The sequence below is a fragment of the Watersipora subatra genome, chromosome 9 (genome assembly GCF_963576615.1).
Source record: "Watersipora subatra chromosome 9, tzWatSuba1.1, whole genome shotgun sequence".
Classification (NCBI taxonomy): domain Eukaryota; kingdom Metazoa; phylum Bryozoa; class Gymnolaemata; order Cheilostomatida; family Watersiporidae; genus Watersipora; species Watersipora subatra.
In genome coordinates, this window is record NC_088716.1 from 3,224,662 (window position 1) to 3,244,582 (window position 19,921).

The window sequence follows — 19,921 nt, forward strand, 5'->3', positions numbered from 1 at the left end:
GGCTAGGCAGCAATACCGGTACAGGAAATGACAGCAAGCATAAAGGATTTAAAATGGTGTTTATTATGTACAATAACCAAGAAAGCAACTCATTGCGCCGGCTCGTGGAATAGCTATTCCTAAAGTAGATCCTGTCTCTTGAGATCTTCATAGACCTTCTTGTTGATTACATTACCCACTGAGTCCTCGTACTCTTCCTGCAATCAAAACATATTATCAACAACCATTCTCGAGGGAAACCAACAAGCACTCAGGGAGAACACAACTCCAAACAGGCTACTCTTCCAGCTGCATGCAGCTGATCTATGAATGCCAATAAAGTAAAACGAAAATAATAGCGTGGCTCAATCAGGGATGAGCTATTCTACCACAATTGGGTTTTTTTCATTGTCTAACCTCGGCATCGGGTTTCCATCTGTCGGACTCTTTGTTGACTTTAATCTTCTCCCACACTACAAAGATGAACAGTGCTATCACTTGTCATGGAAACAGCCACATATTAAAGCAAAAAGCACACTGAATCCTTTAACTGACTCAGGGCGAGTGGGGGCAACTTCACTTACATGTTTTTGCATCTTTAATACTAGTGACATTGGCAAAGTGGGCCGTGTTGGGTATCCCGAGACACCTCATGCCATGAGCGTGTCGCCATTCCTGCAAAAGTACAAATACTACAGTATAATGATCTTCAATCATAAAATATACACATTCTATATACAAATTTGATGTACATATGAAAGTGCATCTGTGTCCCTCCCAAAGATGATTGACAATGCTGTGCTACTCTTGTCTTCGCCTACTAGCAGATGTGCTCCTGCACATTGGCTAGTAGGTGCTGCTAGTAGATGTGCTAGTGCACATTGGCACTCCAAAGCATATTCAACACCGATAAGGAAATAATCTGAGCCTCAGAATTGAAGCAGTCCTTGGCAGTATAGAAAGTGAAGCAAAGTGCATTTCTACATGTACTCAATACTCATGAGTTTACAAATGCACTCACTTATGAATTTAATTATTTTTAGAATGCTATCACCGACCAGTGAAAATGGATGCACCAAATGTGTTGTCAACTTAACGCGGTAAATGGTAATAAATCAATTTCACATTTATTCAATTAAATTGTTTAAAAAATACTTTCAAGTGGAACCATAATGCTTCTGCTTAAAATTAAATTTTTCGTGTATCACTTGAATCACTCTTGTAGTTATTATTGTAGTTAATATTCACAGCTATATTATATGCATGTATAATATTTACAGCTATATTATATGCATGTATAATATTTACAGCTATATTATATACATGTATAATATTCACAGCTATATTATATACATGTATAATATTCACAGCTATATTATATACATGTATAATATTCGCAGCTATATTATATACATGTATAATATTCACAGCTATATTATATACATATATAATATTCACAGCTATATTATATACATGTATAATATTCACAGCTATATTATATACATGTATAATATTCGCAGCTATATTATATACATGTATAATATTCACAGCTATATTATATACATGTATAATATTCACAGCTATATTATATACATGTATAATATTCACAGCTATATTATATACATGTATAATATTCACAGCTATATTATATACATGTATAATATTCACAGCTATATTATATACATATATAATATTCACAGCTATATTATATACATGTATAATATTCACAGCTATATTATATACATGTATAATATTCACAGCAATATTATATACATGTATAATATTCACAGCTATATTATATACATGTATAATATTCACAGCTATATTATATACATGTATAATATTCACAGCTATATTATATACATGTATAATATTCACAGCTATATTATATACATGTATAATATTTACAGAATATATTATATACTAAAAATTCCCCTGTCATACAGCCCACGACCAAAGTGATATTGGAAAAAAGAAAGGGTACTGATGGTTGAGAAATGCAATATTAGCAGTCAAATGGCACTGCAGTGCAATAGGATAACTGCAATGGTAGCTGTAATGTACTGGGTGTTATTATGTGCAACAAACAGCAATAATGAAAGGAAAAGATTATGTTTATATCTCTTCCCCCAATAGGAGAAATACAATATTAGAAGTAAAATGCACTGATATTATTAGAATAACCAATATTATTAATATAGTAATACAGTAATAATAAAAAATTAATGCACAATTTTGTTTACATTTCAAAACGCCATAGCTAACAATATCAAGAAGTTGTGATATTTATATAGATTTTTAGAAAATCTATTCAACAAACTATTTAGAAAAATAATAACAGTAACATATTGCCCAACATCGGTCACTATATACTTCGATCTTGTACATTCGAATGCTTATTCCAATAATTAAATCTTATAAAATTGAATAACCATTCTTATAATAAATATTGTAATAATCTCATAAGAATTGTTAAAAAAATATCATCGTCATTTCCTTTACTTTCACTGCTTTCGACATCAGTTGGAATACCAAAGTACTCATAAATGTCCAAAATGTCAGTTACTTAGAAATCGGCAAAAAAGAAACGATTGCTTTTTCAGTACTTCTACGCCAATTACAGAAACCTTCTGCAATTCGACAATGCTATAGACTGGTAAAAAGTGCACGGTTTTTTTTTCGTGAAATGCGCACGACTTAATGGTTCTATTCTCTGTCGCTCGGCATTTCGTTTGCCGGTCTTAATTTTGATAAAAATAAGGCTTGTCAAGTTTTAATAACGATTTCAGGCCGAATTAATCTGTCTATTTATGTATAACCCGATCAGATGGGTAAGGTTTAGAAAATTTTCTACAAATAATAAAGACTTGGTAACATATTTAAATAGGTTTATATGTGTTTTGTATCGTTATTATACTTAAACGACTCCATTGAAAAATGGTTAAATTAGTTGATGGGATTTCGGTACAAGGGTTTGCGACGTCCGTTGATGAATAATTTTTGTGAGTTGTGTGCACATATGCATTCAACATAAATCTCTCAAACAATCGTTTGGCTCGTGTTTGGTCGTGGGAATAGTATTATAAGACACTATTATATAATACCATTGTATATACTATTATATACAATATTCTGTGAATAATATAAAAAATATAGGTGAGAATAATAACTACAAGAGTGATTCAACTGATATACGAGAAATTTTATTTTAAGCAATATGAATATACAATATAATAGTATATACATATAATAGTACCCTACAGGATGAAATTATGCGCGGAGTTAATTTTCGCGAGAATTGTCTTTTCATGCATATTCGCGGACTAAATTATTTGTGGATGAATACATTCGCCAATAAATTAATCCGTGAAAGCAGCTAGCAATAGAGTAAAACCTTCACGCGCGTATACCATGTGTTTAGGTTTCTATTTAGCTAAGAAATTTATGTCGATCATGCTAAGCTATAAATTTTTGAGTGAATCCAGAGGTTTTCATTAATATTCATCGATTTGGAGGCTTTTGGTGAACCAACAGCTTGTGGTAAGTTATGAACTTTTTTTAAACGTAGCCGCAGGAAAGATTTTGCGATGATGACGCCGTGCCGAATTCTGAATAACTTGTGATAACCTTAAATAATTTTGTAACGAAGTGTGATGCGTTGGCAATGGGCTTAACTCAAAGCCCTGGCAATAATTTTAAAAGAGTTAGGAACTCAGCTATGTTCACTAACTCTGTCTAGCTGCTAGTTTTTAATTGAGGCCTTGAGGTAGTAGTTATTCTCTCTTGTATTAAAAATAAAACCAATTATTCACCGATTTTAATAATTCACGGAATTGAGAGTACGCGAATTATTAAATCCATTGAATAATTTCATCCTGTAGGATATATAATAGTATTATATCTAATATTATATTATATATGATATTATATATTATTAGAAGACTAGTTTAATAAAGAATAATCGAGTCAGAGCACTCAATACATTAGCACTACTACTGTACGTGTACTACTACTGTATGTGTACTACTACTACTGTATGTGTACTACTACTGTATGTGTACTACTACTGTATGTGTACTACTACTGTATGTGTACTACCACTGTATGTGTACTACTACTGTATGGGTACTACTACTGTATGTGTACTACTACTGTATGTGTACTACCACTGTATGTGTACTACCACTGTATGTGTACTACTACTGTATGTGTACTATTACTGTATGTGTACTACCACTGTATGTGTACTACTACTGTATGTGTACTACTACTGTATGTGTACTACTACTGTATGTGTACTACTACTGTATGTGTACTACTACTGTATGTGTACTACTACTGTATGTGTACTACTACTGTATGTGTACTACCACTGTATGTGTACTACTACTGTATGTGTACTACTACTGTATGTGTACTACTACTACTGTATGTGTAGAGCGAACTATACTATCAAATAATATATAGAGAGAACTAACATGTAGTCAGCAAGCTGACTAACAGCTCAGTAGATTTTATATTTTCCATTATAGTATAACATCATATATATACAGCTGATGCTCCTGTAACGCAAACCTCCCTTTACATATATTCCACCAAACATAAAGAATTTATGCTAGGCTTTTGCTTCAGATTACTTAAAATATTCCATATAACGTAAAGTGTCAAGTCGGTGCAAGTTCTCCAATTCGATTTGAATAATGAGAGTCTCCTAGTTAACCTTAAAAATATTGTTTTGCCTCATTGGAGAGAAAACGATGTATAAAAGTATATCTATTATATATACTAGTACTATGGTAGTCTAGTGAGTCGTGAGACTGTCATGCGTGCCGTTAAAGCGCAGAGAATAAGTAATTGTACAAATATTCATAAATATCTAAAGGTGGTCGATTGATGACGGTGTTAGAGTGTTGGTCTACCAATCTTAATGTCATGAGACGGAGTCTCGATGAAAGCTTTTCAAACCTGACTTCAGAGAGACAGACATTAGTGAACACGTGAACAAAAATTGATTTAAATTAACATAGTAGGTGTTATGCTCTCCTTGATTTAACGCGAAGTTGCATGTGTAAGTGATTTGTAGAGTCAATGAATAAAAAGTTATGTCTAGTTTTTTCTTTTTGAAAGGCCAATGGGGTGAGTTTGGGAAAACCTTAGAACGGATTATACAAGTTACCACATATCCTGCATATAAGCCGACCTTATATATCGTAACACACCATACGTGACTATCAGAGCGAGCAATCAGAAATGGAGCGGCATTTGCTGGCTTAGCACAAAACGTTTCTGAGTGATTAGTTGTATAATTAGTGTATCGAGTCTCCGCTTAAGGAAACAATCATCAGTTTTTTAAGCATCTTTTTCGTCATACACGGAGGCACAATGACTGCAAGGGTGGTAGATGTCATTCCTAGAAGATCACCAACAATTCAGAGAGGTCTTGAAATTGAGGTACATGTAGAAGCGACCGCAACTGCTGACGAGGAGAATATATCTGTTTTTAAAAAAGAACAAGAACGCCTTTATGATCACAAATTTTTGGCCAACCGGAAGAACGTTGCAATAGTGAGCCACGATGAGAGTTTTGATGTTAACTGCCTTACCAGCCATGTAGTAGCGAGAGAATCGCCTTTAACATCTACCCAAGGCAGTGACAGCGATATACCGCTGCTATTACCAAAATAACTAGTCAGAGAGCACCATTCCACGCCAGTATTTACTTATCAAGAGTATCAGTTTAATTGTATTGCCAGACAACCGCTATATGGACTAAAGTTACTAAACTGTTTATATTTACTCCATTTTTTGTTTGTAAAATTTTATTTGCATTTGAAATATTTCATTTGTACCCTCAAGTTTGTAATTAATTATAATATATTTATACATAAGCTAATTCATAAGCTAAGCATAATTCATGTTGAGCTATAAATTTTTGGCTTCATCCAGAGGTTTTCATGAATGTTCATTGATTCGGAGGCCTTTGGTGAACCAACAAGTGGTAAGTTGTGAATTTTTTCAACGTAAAGAACTGTAGGAGATTTTTTCGATGATGATGATGCCTGCCGAATTCCAAATAACTTGTGACAGCCTTGAATAATTTCGTAAAGAAGTGTGATGCATTGGCGATGGGGTTAACTCAAAGCCCCGGCAATGATTAAAAAAAATTTGGAACTCGGCTATGTTTGCTAGATCTGGCTAGCGACTAGTTTTTAATTTGAATCAGTAATTATTCTCCCTTGTTTAACAATAGAACTAACTATTCGCGAAATTTAATAATTCGCGGAATCGTCTGTTCGCGAAGTCGCGAATTATTAAATTCATCGAACATTTTTATCCAGTAGGGTAGTTTGCTTGGACAAAAGACAAAGAACATCGAACTCCTTGCCAATAAACAAAGTACAAAGACACTAAGAGGGAAAAGCCTGAGATAGCCCACTAACTTACTGCAAAGTGACGTTGGAAAGCCTTAGGACCACGATAGGTCTGGTTCCCACAAATCTCACATGAATAGTATAAGTTTAGCCCGTGTAACTTATATAACCAGTAGGGAATAGGTTTGCCGTCCCAACCGAGAGGCAAGTTCTTGGGATTATACGGCACGTCATCATCGTCGTCATCACTGTTATCTGATGCGGCGCGTTCGTCGTCGGAGTCTTCCCTCTCCTCCCCTGAAACACGAGAAAAAATAGCTGCAATCAACAATAGCAGGAGATGACGACTCCTACAAGGAGAAGTAACTAAGCTAACTCTATCTGATGGATTGAGAGAGCCAATAAATGAAACACAAGGAGACTTAAAACAAAGTAAATGTGAATTAAAGGAAAACCAGAGACATAACAGCAAACTGTCGCAGAGATAAACAGAGGAGTCAAGGGTGTGCATACCAGTCCTCGCCTGTTTCCTCTGAATATTATCTCTTGTCGCTGCCCGCTGCTCGCTCAACATGTCTATCAGCTTGTAGGCCCACGACTCCAACTCAGCTATTTCCCTCTGTTTGTCAGCTTCCCTACCAAATAATGCGTATAGGCTAGTGATACGTGAGCCACAGACCTCTCTATATAATGCGTATAGGCTAGTGATACGTGAGCCACAGACCTCTCTATATAATGCGTATAGGCTAGTGATACGTGAGCCACAGACCTCTCTAAATAATGCGTATAGGCTAGTGATACGTGAGCCACAGACCTCTCTATGTAATGCGTATAGGCTAGTGATACGTGAGCCACAGACCCCTCTATATAATGCGTATAGGCTAGTGATACGTGAGCCACAGACCTCTCTATATAAAGGCTAGTGATACGTGAGCCACAGACCTCTCTATATAATGTGTATAGGCTAGTGATACGTGAGCCACTGACCTCTCTATATAAAGTGATACAGAAGGTATGAGCTCACAGAGCTCTACAAATGACTTAAAGGAATAGAGATCCTCCATGGTATGTGAGCATCTAAGGTTACATAAATTGAAAAACAAAACTATACAAAAATAAGTACTAAGTTATGCGTAGAGTTATATATAGACTGAGAGTTGAACAGAGTTGTATACAGATATAGAGTTATGCATAGAGTTGTACATAGACACGTATATGGTACAAAGACATGTAATGTGTGTGAAGCGTGTTAACATACTTTCCTTTACTTGACTTGCCAGGTTTGTTCCTAGTGAACATGGCTGGATCCAAGTCCTCTATCTGCTTGCCTTTAGTATTATACAGCCTCTGCGCCCTCTCCACAAGAGTCCTGCAAGTACAGTCATAAGGATGAACTAATCCTTAGTTAAATTCACCATAATCAACGTGCAAGATTCTCCACAAACAACTTCAACATACAAATCACCAGCTGAGCAGTTTCTAGTTCTTCAGACAAACAAGTACAGTAATGCGAGTTAATTCAGTCTATGAAATAGACTCAGATCTCTTTGATCAGCGAGTTAAATTCAAAACTAAACAGTAGTGGGCCCTAGACCAGCAAGGAACAAGGGAACACAACTAGACCATGGCTCATCATGAGATTTAGGAACATACGAACCCGCCACACTTGAGGTTGAGTGCCATGAGAGCTGACTTGAGTCTATCTAGGCCGAGGGAAGCCAACTCCTCAGCTGAGCTGAATGCAGAGAGATCGAGGTAGGCGCCTGTATGGGCGAGTGCGCCGGAAGTCTCCTTCGGCCAGCCTGGAAAGGTGCCTGCCTCCCATTGCTTGTCAAATTCTTCCTTCAGCTATGGTAATTTTAAAACATGGTCACAAACAGTTCTATCTAGGTTCGCAATATGTCATCTCCGAGGTGACCAGATCAGTTTTCTTTTCAGCAATTTCATTGAGTTAAAAACTCTGATGATGACAACTGAATGTTAAGGAACTTAGGCTATACTGTTCCATAGAAAATACAGCTTTAGGAAATACATTGCTCAAGTTTCTTTCAAGTCATCTATTTGATGTGCCTTTATAGGATAGGCTGATAACATACAACAGACGATGGTAAAAACAAGAAGTGCTTGACGTAGAGGAGTACCAATGCATGACCCGAACAGATTTATACCATGGAAAGATTGGAATTTTAGTTTGATAGGTATTATCTAACAAAATCCATTTTAGATGGTTGTTCAGAAAGCAGAGTGTTACAATTCTAAAATTATTTGCTCCAATGCATATTTTCTAATTTTAATCCATTCAATGACTAGAAAAAACTTTTTCAAGCATTGTTACATTATTATACGCTATCAATTGTATATTAAGGCAGATAATACAGTAAGCACTCTGAATTTCTCATAAGTCTATATTAGGGAGTGTATCGCTGTATTTGTAGCAGCTTGTACCCGCCCTCATCTCCTTAATCTACCTATAGCGTAGACGGTCTACCTATAATGTTCACAGCCTACCTGTAGTGTAGCCAGCATACCGTAAAACCTCTAATTGAACGCCACCGCTATTTGAACGCCACATCTATTTGAACGCCACCTCTATTTGAATGCCACCTCTATTTGAACGCCACCTCTATTTGACCGCCACCTCTATTTGACTGCCACCTCTATTTGACCGCCACCTCTATTTGACCGCCACCTCTATTTGACCGCCACCTCTATTTGACCGCCACCTCTATTTGACCGCCACCTCTATTTGACCGCCACCTCTATTTGACCGCCACTATGAGAGAAGGGTTGAAAACTACAACCGCCACCCTCTATTTTAACGCCATCTCCAATTGACTGCCACTATTATAATAGAAGGGTTGGAAAATAGAGCGCTATGGCATTCAATTAGAGGTTATACGGTCTCTGTAGTGTGGGCAGACAACCTGTAGTGTACACAGCCTACGTGTAGCGTTACAACTGCAATGCATACTCCATGCACAACAACTCACTATAGGGTTAGTGACCAAATATCTAAATAAATACTAAGTAGAAGAGGGAAATCACCTTTTCAGTCTGCTCTTGTAGGTCAAGGAGAGGCTTGATCCTTGACATGTAGCTCTCGAGGTAGAAGATAAGGCAGAGTATATACTCCTTGTAGGTGGCATTCTTTGTGCTCTTTGGAATATCAAACATCTTATCGAAGGTCGTCAGATAGGTGATGTAGTCCATCTTGGGAATGCCCTTCAGATTAATGAATCTTTCGTAGCTTTCATGAAGGTCCAAGTACTTTCCATAACCTTCTTCATCCGTAAAGTCGACCAGGACTGCAATAAAGAGAGTGCTTAAGGCTATATACAAAGGCTAATACCTGAGGCTATTGCAGCAGAAGTACTGCGAATGTTGGAACGTTAAACACTGCCATGAGCTGTAGGCGATAACAAACTAAAGTATTATGTACTAATAACCGTAGTAGCAAGAACTGTCTTTGGACATATCTTTCATAGCATACTACTGGTAACTTCCTGCAACTTATTCCAGCTACATATAAGCGATGCGTAGCTGAGAAAACGGCATTCCAACACGCCATCAGCAAAAACACAGTGCCTGTTTTTGTGCCATCGGCAATACGTACAACAACTAACAAAAGAATGAGAGACGATAGATCTAGTGAGAACCACAAGGCAAGAAAAACAATACTACACCATCGTATTGGCCTGCTTCGCCAACAGAACGAAACTACCGTCTTTGATAATATGTACGTTTTTAACAGAAAAGCCATGCTGCAAGACAGATTTGTCAGGAATTGTGATTCCGAGACAAGAAAAGGATGAATGACAGTGAATGTGTCAAATGGATTACCGAAGTTTGGGCTTGTAGGCAGATACAGTAATACTTCAACTTACAAGTGCTCCTACGTACGAGAAACTTGAGATACGAGCCAGCTTTTAAGCAAGTTTTAGCACCAGCATATGAGCCATGTTTGAGATACGAGCACGTGAGTCAGTTGCCAAGTATACCGGAAGTGTTTTATGACAACAGCATCAATCTGTATTTTTCAACTGCTCAGGTTATACTTTTGTACCGTGTTTTTGTGTGCGCTCTTCAGTGCATAATTATGTGAATTAAAAGTACTGTGCGTAGACCGAAAGTTTGCCAGTAAAATGAAAAATAATGCAAAAAAAAAGCAAATGATAAAAATTGATATTAAACGGAAAATTATTGAAAAATATGCGAAATTTGTATGCGTGATTGAGCTAGCTTAGCAATATGACAGAAATACATCCACAATTATTAAACAGAAGCATTATATTCAGGGCTTTTAGTTCACAAAAGGACTAACCATAGTTTCTAAACGGCGCAGCAATCTTCACGACCGCTGATAGAGAGACCGCTCAGGCGTTGGATAACAGATAAACAATTGGCCGGTGACAGCATAACTGAAACGACGCTACTTGAAAAGGCCGGTGCTATCTATCAAAACTATAAAAATAGACTTTCGGACAAGTTGGCTAGTGGTCGTGCATTAAACCTTTGTGACGACACTTGTGTTCGTCCTAATCGCAACATGTTGAAAGGGCGACAAAGGCAAACGTCCTCAGATAGGTTCATCTTAAAACGGCTGGCTAGTCGTGAAAGCGAAACAAAGGAAAAATTAGCTAACCAGCGAGAAACTTAAAACTATGAACGTCGAAGAAATTTTAATTACGTTAAGTTAAAAATGAAAGTTTGCTTTTAGGTTTGCTTCTTAGTTTGTTTTTTAAGACTGATAAAATCCCAATTTATCAACGTCAATTGTTGTAATGAAGGATAACTTGTATCTCCCTCTCTGGCAAATGCTAGCGTTAGCTGCTATTGTATGTGTTTAATTTTACATTTTATTTTATCACAGTTCCTTCCATTATTTTTTATTTGTTGCTTTTTGAAAACATGTGGTAAGTTAGGACAATAACCAACATGTTCTTTCTATTACAATATCTTGTTTTGAGTGTTTTATTTGCATTTTTCAGAGTATGGAAACCAATCAATATATATTTAATTGTTCTATATATAAATAAATTGCACCAACATGCGAGTAAATTGACATACGAGCTCAATCTCGGAATGCATTAAGCTCGTAAGTCGAAGTATGACTGTACTACAAAAAGAATTAAATTCAAAAAAGCACATTATTCCAGAGGAGAATCCTAACGATGACAATTTGAATGGTGAAGAATGTGACTTCGTGTTTGATCTCAACTCATGTTGAGTAGGATTACTAGTATTTTACTATTTTATAAATAAATCCCTCTATGTCATATTATGTCATATCATGTGATTTTGATTTGTGATGGCTGTTTGAATTTGAATTTTACTAGAATTCGTGCCATGAAAAACATGACCGCTGTATTATAAGTGGAGGATGGATTTTAAGCTTCCAATTTAGTATCTTGAAATTTAATTTTAATATAATGAAAAAGAGAGCAGACAGCTTCAATGTTGTTTTCGTTTATGTGATGATGAATATGTTGCTATTTGTACGATTATGGCTCAGTTGCCAATTTTACTCTGATTTATGATATTTGAGATATTTAATAAAAAAGTGACCAAGTGGCAGTTGACGAATTTTGTAAAACTCATCACTTGACAGACAATTTTAATGAGGAGTAATCCCCTCATGCAACGATTTATAACTGTTAGTCATGCTTGTGTGTCAACTGTAACTGTAGGTCGATGATAAACATTGATTATTGTTATAGTTATGTAGCTGACTACCTACTCCACTAACCAAGAGAACTCAATCCTATAAGCAATACTTTATTCTCACTTCATTTTCTTTTCTGCTCTTGTAGAGCTTTCTTTAAGACAACCTAACATTCGTGATAAGACAACCCTGCCTAAAACATTCGTGAACAACTTACCTAAAATCGTTATGTATGCATCGTTGTTGAATTTAATTTATCCAAAGCATATTTCTAAGGAGCTTATAACTATTATCTGGTGCTGTTCATCAATACAATCAATAACATATCGCAGTAGCTCAGAAGTCAGCAATGTATAACATTACTTACATTTGTGTCTATTTCTATCAAACTTGTTCAAACACCATAAAAACATGCAAAATTTTGTATTTCAGCTCCTCTAAAAATGAAATCTGTCAGTTTTTCCGATATCTTGCAATTTACTGTAAGCATATATGAAATATGGCATAGCTAACGCTTGCTACATACCGTAAGCATATATGAAGTATGGTATAGCTAACGCTTGCTACATACCGTAAGCATATATGAAGTATGGTATAGCTAGCAGTGAAGATACGTAGCAGGCAGTATTTAAACGACTATGGCGTGAAAGGTAGACTGAGAGAGAGACAAATCTGAATTCAGCTTAAACATGAACTTAAGGGAGGAACTTTTGTGCAAAGCTAGTATAATTCTCATGTTACACCTCCTTTAGAATGTGTGAAACTCCATGGAGATCCGCGTACTTTGCTAGTAACCAGAACACACCAAGCTCTGACACAAAGATTTTCCATGAATGACTGTTGCCAGTCCAAGTCAATTTCCCCTCAGCTAAATACATGGACTAATGGACTATATCTAAATTTTAGACTGGAATTAAAAAATGTTTCTCCACAACTACAACGTGTTTAGTGATCAATTCTTATGTTTGAAATATATCGTTTAATTAGATTTGAAATCACAATTGGAGCTATATCAAGTTTGTACCACATAAATGGTAATAAGAAATTGTGCTCACCTAAATGGGAAAGACAACTCTGTTGTTGTTACACCACATTACGCACTAACATATAGTATGTATACTATGATACAAGGGTTTCTCAGGGTGCTGTTATATGTATGCATAGTTGAATATCTCGCAATCGCAACGACTCCAGGAGCATAAACACATTACTCACTTGTTTTGTCATCCACTGTTTCCCGTGCCTTGTCTATCTCTTCAAACTCCACAGACATGGGGATGGATATCTGGAAGCATAATTAGGCACCGCCTAAGTTCACAAACAAACTACAACATGTCGAAGAAGTGCTCATTCAACCCGATTGAGAGTGATAACTCTATGAAAGCTCTTACCTCATTTGGATGTTTCCTGTGAAAGTCCCGAATGTTCTTAAGTCGAGCATAGAACTCTGAGAACGCGTTTGGTCCGTGTATCGTCTGCATCTCATCAAGCCTCTGCCGATCTCTGTCTTCATACAGCTCAAGTAATTCAGCAGCATCCTGAGTGGACCTCTACAAACAAGAACTAGAAACTTGGACTCACTGCATCTGAAGATCTCTCTGCAGCTCCTTGAACTCAAAAATATTGCATGAATGTAATTTAACCAAACATACCAGTAAAGATGAACTTCCACAAAATGGTAGCAAATTTTATCAGAAAATATCGGTATTTTCCTATCATTTGCGAGTGTTTGGATGTTTGAGAGAATCTGACTGCCAGGATGTTCTAAGATTAAAATCGATAAAACTTGATCGTGGTTAAAACAGTCCGATCAAACGAAAGTGCGATTATGAGGTCTATAGTTGCAGAGACCGACAGAATAAAGAACAGACTAAAGAAGTGTAACCCTGCAACTTGAACGCGTAATATTGATAGTCGATAACAACTATTACAACGATAAGAACTAGTGTCGTCATTTTGCACATAATTTTCTTCTAAGGATTACAGTCGCAGTGAACCTTTGTCGATTGTAGTGTTGAAACATCCTGGCAATCAGATCACCTCAACCATCAACAACCAGCTCAACAAATATCAATACTTTCTGATAAACTCCACTAAAATTTCGTGTAAGCTCAACTTTAATTCGTTTGTCATTTTGCAGTCAGTGGCAGTCAGTGGCAGGTGATCAAGAAGCTACGAGTAACTCTCCAGATGCACTCCATCAGCAGGATGACCTCACTGCCTTTAGCAACACTTCAACAATTACTAGCAGACGTATGACTCAAACAACCTTAGCATATACCTACATCCAAGAGCAGTTTCAGCCTCGTGTCTTTGTTAATCTGATCTCGTTGCTACAAAAAGAAAAAATGAGATGCATGTGAGTGTTACAGTCATAGACCTATTAACTGTACTTAATAGTTAATATATATTATTATTAATTAAATATACAGTCAAACATGGATAACTCGAACTTCAAGGGACCGAGCAAAAGTGTTCGAATTATCAGAGCGTTCAAGTTATCAGAGCACTGTCACAAGTCCATGTATTTACTTATTTATTAGTAGATACATGTACATATGCAAACTATACTATAAATCAAAAGCACAAATAGCTTGTTTCAAATTAAATGCTTCTAATGTAAAGTTTAAAACGTTTTTATCAAAAAGTATAGAGATTTTTCTATCACTTGAGATTGGTTTTATGTTTGAGGTGATGTTATTGCCAGGACGTTTTTTTAGATTGACATTGGCAAAACTTGATCGTTGTTGAAATGCTCAAAAGAAAAGACATCTTTTTCTTTTGAGCGTTTTACCCACGATCAATTTTGCCGATCTTTCTTGAAGTTTATGCAACTTCAAGAAAAAGTTACCAAATAAAAATCCCTTACTTTACCTGGGATTCGTTAAGAGCAACACTCCGAGGCAGTTCAATTAAAAGTTTTACGAGGTTTAACGGTACATTGTATATCACTCACGCTTTTTGAATGGATACTTATTGAATGTACACACGTATTCTGTGTTTAGGTCAAACGATGAATAGTTTTTTTAGCTAAGACACGTATACGTTTAATAAAAACAATTCTTAAGACGTTTTAAACATTCAACATTCCGACGTTGATTCAACACGGAATCAACGTCGAAAAACTATTCGTCACGGGCTAGCCGGGTCACGCACTCAAAGATTTTCGCCACGCACATACAAAACAACATGCTGTTTTTGTTTTGTATGTGCGTGGCGAAAATCCTTGCGCGCGTGACCCGGCAAGCCCGTGCTATTAATCGTATAGCAGTATAAATCAAATTTGACCAAACCTTTAGAAAAGTCGTTGACAAAATTATTTTGCCGATGGTGGTAATAACAACGCTTATGAATTACGAAAATATGAGGTTTACTTCTATGGCTTTGAATAAAGTGATTTTCTAAAGCAATAACAACCGTTTCGGTAGCCGTTGGGCAAAAAAACAGTTCGAATTAACAGTGTTGAGTTCGAGTTATCTATAGCAATTTATCATTACGTGGGAACGGACCAAAGAAACTGTTCGAATTAACCATGTTTTCGAGCTATCCGTGGCCGAGTTATCCATGTTTGACTGTATATATATTATTAAATAATAGTCAATAGTTATATTAATTGTCAGTTAATATGTTAGTATATTAGTAGTAAATTAACTGTTAATATTTATATTAATTATTAATTAATATGTTAGTATATTAATAGTTAGTTAATTGTTAGTGGTTATATTAATTGTCAGTTATTATATGTTAGTATATGTATAGTTAATAGGTCTGATTACAGTGAAGACAAGAGGAAACAGCTAGGAACCTATACCAACAAAAATATCCAATCAGCCAAAGGGAAACATATGATCTTTAAAGGCATGATCAACTGCCTACTGCAGAGAGTAAGTACTAGCACTAGGAGAAACTGCAGAGACGGATAAGGATATAATGTTTATGTCAGTCCATTTGTTTCTGATACGCTTATTAGTTTTATAGACCTACAGTCCATGAACTTTAAAGTCTGTGAACTTAGGTACGCATTAAAGTTGGTGCATTGACCTCTTTTTAAAGTAACCAAAATGATGACTAAAATAAATGATTATGAGTTCTAGGAGTTCTAGGAAAAATGAGGATAAGTTCAACTGGTTACCTCAACATAGTTACATTCTGTGCGAGCGTTGGTCTTCATGGGGTGTTTAATCCGTATCATTATAGTAGGCTATAGTTATCTAGCTGGGTATGACACTAGAGAGCGCTACAACGGCATAATTGTCTTGCGTTGAATGATTTGTTAGAACTTATTTTCATATTGGCGAATATCCATCCCGAAACTGAATCTTGTTACAAAAAATAGCTACAGCTGCAAGTTTATCTCGCTTACGTTTTTGTATGATTGCTAAGCAATTAATGTCTATCGCATGCTGTTGTTGATCAATACACAATCGTATCGCCATGTTACCAGATAGAATGTAAGCCGAGTGTTGATAACAAAGCCATAACTAGCTGTGACTTACAAATGGTGCAGACCATGATTGAAGGTAAACTTTTTGTTTGATACAGACTCTAGCGTGCAGTAGATCCTCGTTGGCAGCAGAGCTGTGTCCAAATAAATGGTGGTTTGAATACCCTAATATTTGAAACAAATCTCCATTGTAGTAATTCAAGTCAGTTTTCATTCGATTTTATTTGAACAAAAGAAAACGTGTTTGGGTAGGAGTTAAATTCTTGTTGAGCGATTTGGGATTCGACTTCTGCGCAGCACGCAAGTAATTTGCTAGATATTATTTAATCCAAATAGATTTTATTTTATTCAAATCAGCTTGCAATTGATTTGATTTCAATTAAAAAGTGCTTCACACCAAGCTCTAGTTGGTAGTCATCATAATGGGCCTTCTCAAGGCTATCATTTGGGAAAAGATATACCAACATGTTGTTTTATTATTGTTGCTTATATCAATAATGACAATGACAGTGACAAGCCTATACACTAATTAAATATTAATATTCAAAGTAACGTAGTTTTTGGCAGTTGCGTAATAAAACGATTGGTAAAAGAAAGAAGTTACAAATGGTCTAGTCTACATAATTTAAAAATAAACTGCTGCATGTTTAAATGGCGTATTCTGCATTTTCCACCATCTTTGTATCAGAAATACATTGAAACAGCGTGACTAAACTTCCTCGATTGCAATTTACTTCGATGACCATTTTATCATATGATAACTATGGCAGTGCTAACAGAGCGTAGTGTTTTGCATTTAGGAACGAGAACCAAAAATTACATTAAACAAATATTTCTAAATTTACCAACTATCAAAAAGAAAAGTTACACAAAATGCTCAACCTATCGTTTATTTACTTGGGTTTGTTCTTGGGCTAATGTAACCTGTTTAATTTAATAACCACAACTTCTGTTAAAGAACAGTCAAGCTGCTCTATACTTGAAACAATATTTACAGATTTGGCATTATGAAGAGTTTCTTTGACCATAGCATCTGTCAGCCGTTCCCTCTCTTCGTGTATTCTTCGTTGCTGTTCTAAAATGGTCTCCATCTTTTATTTTATCTTTAGCGATTGCGGCTGTCGAAGGCGAAACGAAGTTCTTAGCACGCCGATTGTAAGACCAATCAAATTGAATGTGTAATTATTTCGTTCTATAATTGGCTTGTAAAAGCAACTATGCGCTAGTTCTATTTAAACCTTTTCTTATTTTTATTCGTATTAACGTCGTTACGCCGACTTGGGATTCAAAGACCGGTACTTTCGTAGTTTTCCTTACACCCGTCTACTAATGCAGAATTGGTCGACATGGCGGGTAAACGAAACGAATTGCTGACATAATGCATTTGCTATCCTTCCTTACCTAAGGGCCTACTCGTGTACGTTTGGATTGGGTTTGGGGAGAGTCCGAGAGTGTTCTTTCTAAAAGCCCTCACATGTGTCATTTTAAAGTTTGCAAATTGCTGATAAAATATCTAAATGTTTCCTTATATGGTATAATACTTGTGAAGTTGGCTCAGTAGACGATCGAATTTGCGAATGTACATGTGTGAGCTAAGGTAGACGAATTTGAAGTGCGCAGAATTGTAACAGCATCCTTTGCTATTAGGTTTTAACTCAAGTGTTACTCTAACAAAATATTGAATTTGTGGTTTTTTGAAATGATTATTTTAGTCACTATAAAAGCATTTCAACATCTTTAACTGACAAACAAATTGTCATTCATATAAATTTCAATTCTTATCTTGCTTTTTATTCCTCACACATCGTTGAGACACTTATTTACGGCTGGTTTTGTTTGTGTAGATTGTGCCTTATTGTCTGAATTTTTGCTTCTCATGCTGAATTTTTGCTTCTTATGAAAAATCCTTGGTAAACTAACTCTTCAACGTGATTGTATTGAGATCACTGAGTGATGGATGCTCTTCCACTGGCTATAAAATTATGAAGCATGTCATTAGTCAAGCTTTTCTTATGTGCTTCATGATTTTGTTCATATAAAAAAGGTTATTTGATTTTTTTTTCGTAGTAGCTGATCTTTTCAAAATTTTGAGAAAATTTTTCGCTTTAGCTGTTAAGCTAGTTCTCGCCTTAAATACAAAAATAACTGCATCATGCTATTATTTTTATGTAGGTTTTTAGATAATCTGCTGTCATAGTCTCCACAGCTGCAGTATATAATTTTATATAATATCTATCAAGACTATTGTAAGTAAACATTATTTACTAGCGGCATTGCAAAGAGCTGGCTTCATTATTTGCTTATCTTCATTTGAATAGGACTGTTAAACTTAAGGTTATCCTGGAGTATGCCCCGAGATGTTTTGTCTCTTGTTATTGAAATTAGTCTATGCACATCCATACCCATTAGCAGTAAATTGTCACTCTCAAAACTGTTGTGGACAACCTAGTGGGATAATCAAACAAACTAGTGTTGTGGTTTGTATCACCGGTACAAGTTAGAATTTGTTAGTCCCAACACTGACGCATGGGGTACACTTGAGATTACTAAAAGCCTATTTAATAGTTCACACTTTATCATTTCATCTTGCAAAAAGTCATGATTATTTTCGGAAAAATAAAAGAGTTATATCTTTTTGATTTACCTAAATCTTTTCGACGTTTACAATTTTGTGATAAGTTTGATTTTTTCACTAATTGTGTAGTCACTACTGGATAGTCAATCAGATCTAATGTCAGCATCTTCACATCTTCAACAAAATTATCTCCACCTTATCTCCACCACGGCCGCACATAATTATGGAGACTCAACTTTAGGAAACCACGAATCCTTTACCAACCTAATAGCATACATTTGTTCTAAGTGTTCACCAAGATGGAGAGCTGACCATGCATTTAATACCTTGTTTCATGTGCTCTAAGATATTCCTAAGCGTGTTTTTGTCAGATGTGGATTAGGTATCATGGTTCACATGTAAGCCCACATGGTTTATATGTACATGTAGATAGCTAAACCCTGTGGGTTTTTTTCTTTTTTGATATATGAAACCTCTATAAATGTTTGTACCCACTATGTTTACTGTTACTCTATGAAAGGGTGTAATATCTATGAATTGGTGTAAATTCTATGGTTGTATACTAATAGCTGTAATGAGTGACTGTTTTCCCTAGCATAATAAATTGCAATGGTGGAACGTCGCCTCTCACCTATGATATATTCACTCACGTTAACAAGCTATCTCGAATTAGAAACATTATTAGCTCACTCCAGATCTTCCGTTAATACACTATCACTGGGCATTTGTAAAATTTTACAGTTATTCTGATATGCATAGTTTAGATTGGCTAACATTCTAAAAATAGGTTTCTCATAGTGTTTCCAAAATTTGGCCGCAAATTCTAGGCAAATGTCCACACAATGTGCTAATATTAGACATACAATCAATATTGCAACATGACAATTATT

General features: G+C 35.8%; 1 protein-coding gene across 1 annotated transcript; it reads right to left on the reverse strand.

Annotated features, from left to right (window-relative positions):
- Nucleotides 1–42: 42 nt before the first annotated feature.
- Nucleotides 43–17,583, reverse strand: LOC137405379 (splicing factor 3A subunit 3-like). Its single transcript, XM_068091618.1, has 12 exons — nucleotides 17,452–17,583; nucleotides 14,298–14,345; nucleotides 13,404–13,562; nucleotides 13,228–13,297; nucleotides 9,396–9,655; nucleotides 8,008–8,198; nucleotides 7,609–7,719; nucleotides 6,864–6,985; nucleotides 6,424–6,647; nucleotides 564–654; nucleotides 397–452; nucleotides 43–197 (listed from the first exon to the last, which is right to left on the reverse strand). Exons 1-12 carry the CDS (start codon nucleotides 17,545–17,547, stop codon nucleotides 120–122), a joined length of 1,506 nt encoding a protein of 501 aa, XP_067947719.1. The 5' UTR covers nucleotides 17,548–17,583; the 3' UTR covers nucleotides 43–119.
- Between the last annotated feature and the right edge of the window lie 2,338 nt (nucleotides 17,584–19,921).

What these genes read in the sequence shown, in the direction of transcription:
- LOC137405379 (XM_068091618.1), bottom strand. Translation starts at nt 17,547, where the DNA reads ATGGAGACCATTTTAGAACAGCAACGAAGAATACACGAAGAGAGGGAA. An exon ending in ACAGGAAACATCCAAATGAG is followed by an intron (nt 13,298 to 13,403) that starts GTAAGAGCTTTC and finishes TTATGCTTCCAG; the next exon opens with ATATCCATCCCCATGTCTGT. An exon ending in TACAAGAGCAGACTGAAAAG is followed by an intron (nt 8,199 to 9,395) that starts GTGATTTCCCTC and finishes AAATTACCATAG; the next exon opens with CTGAAGGAAGAATTTGACAA.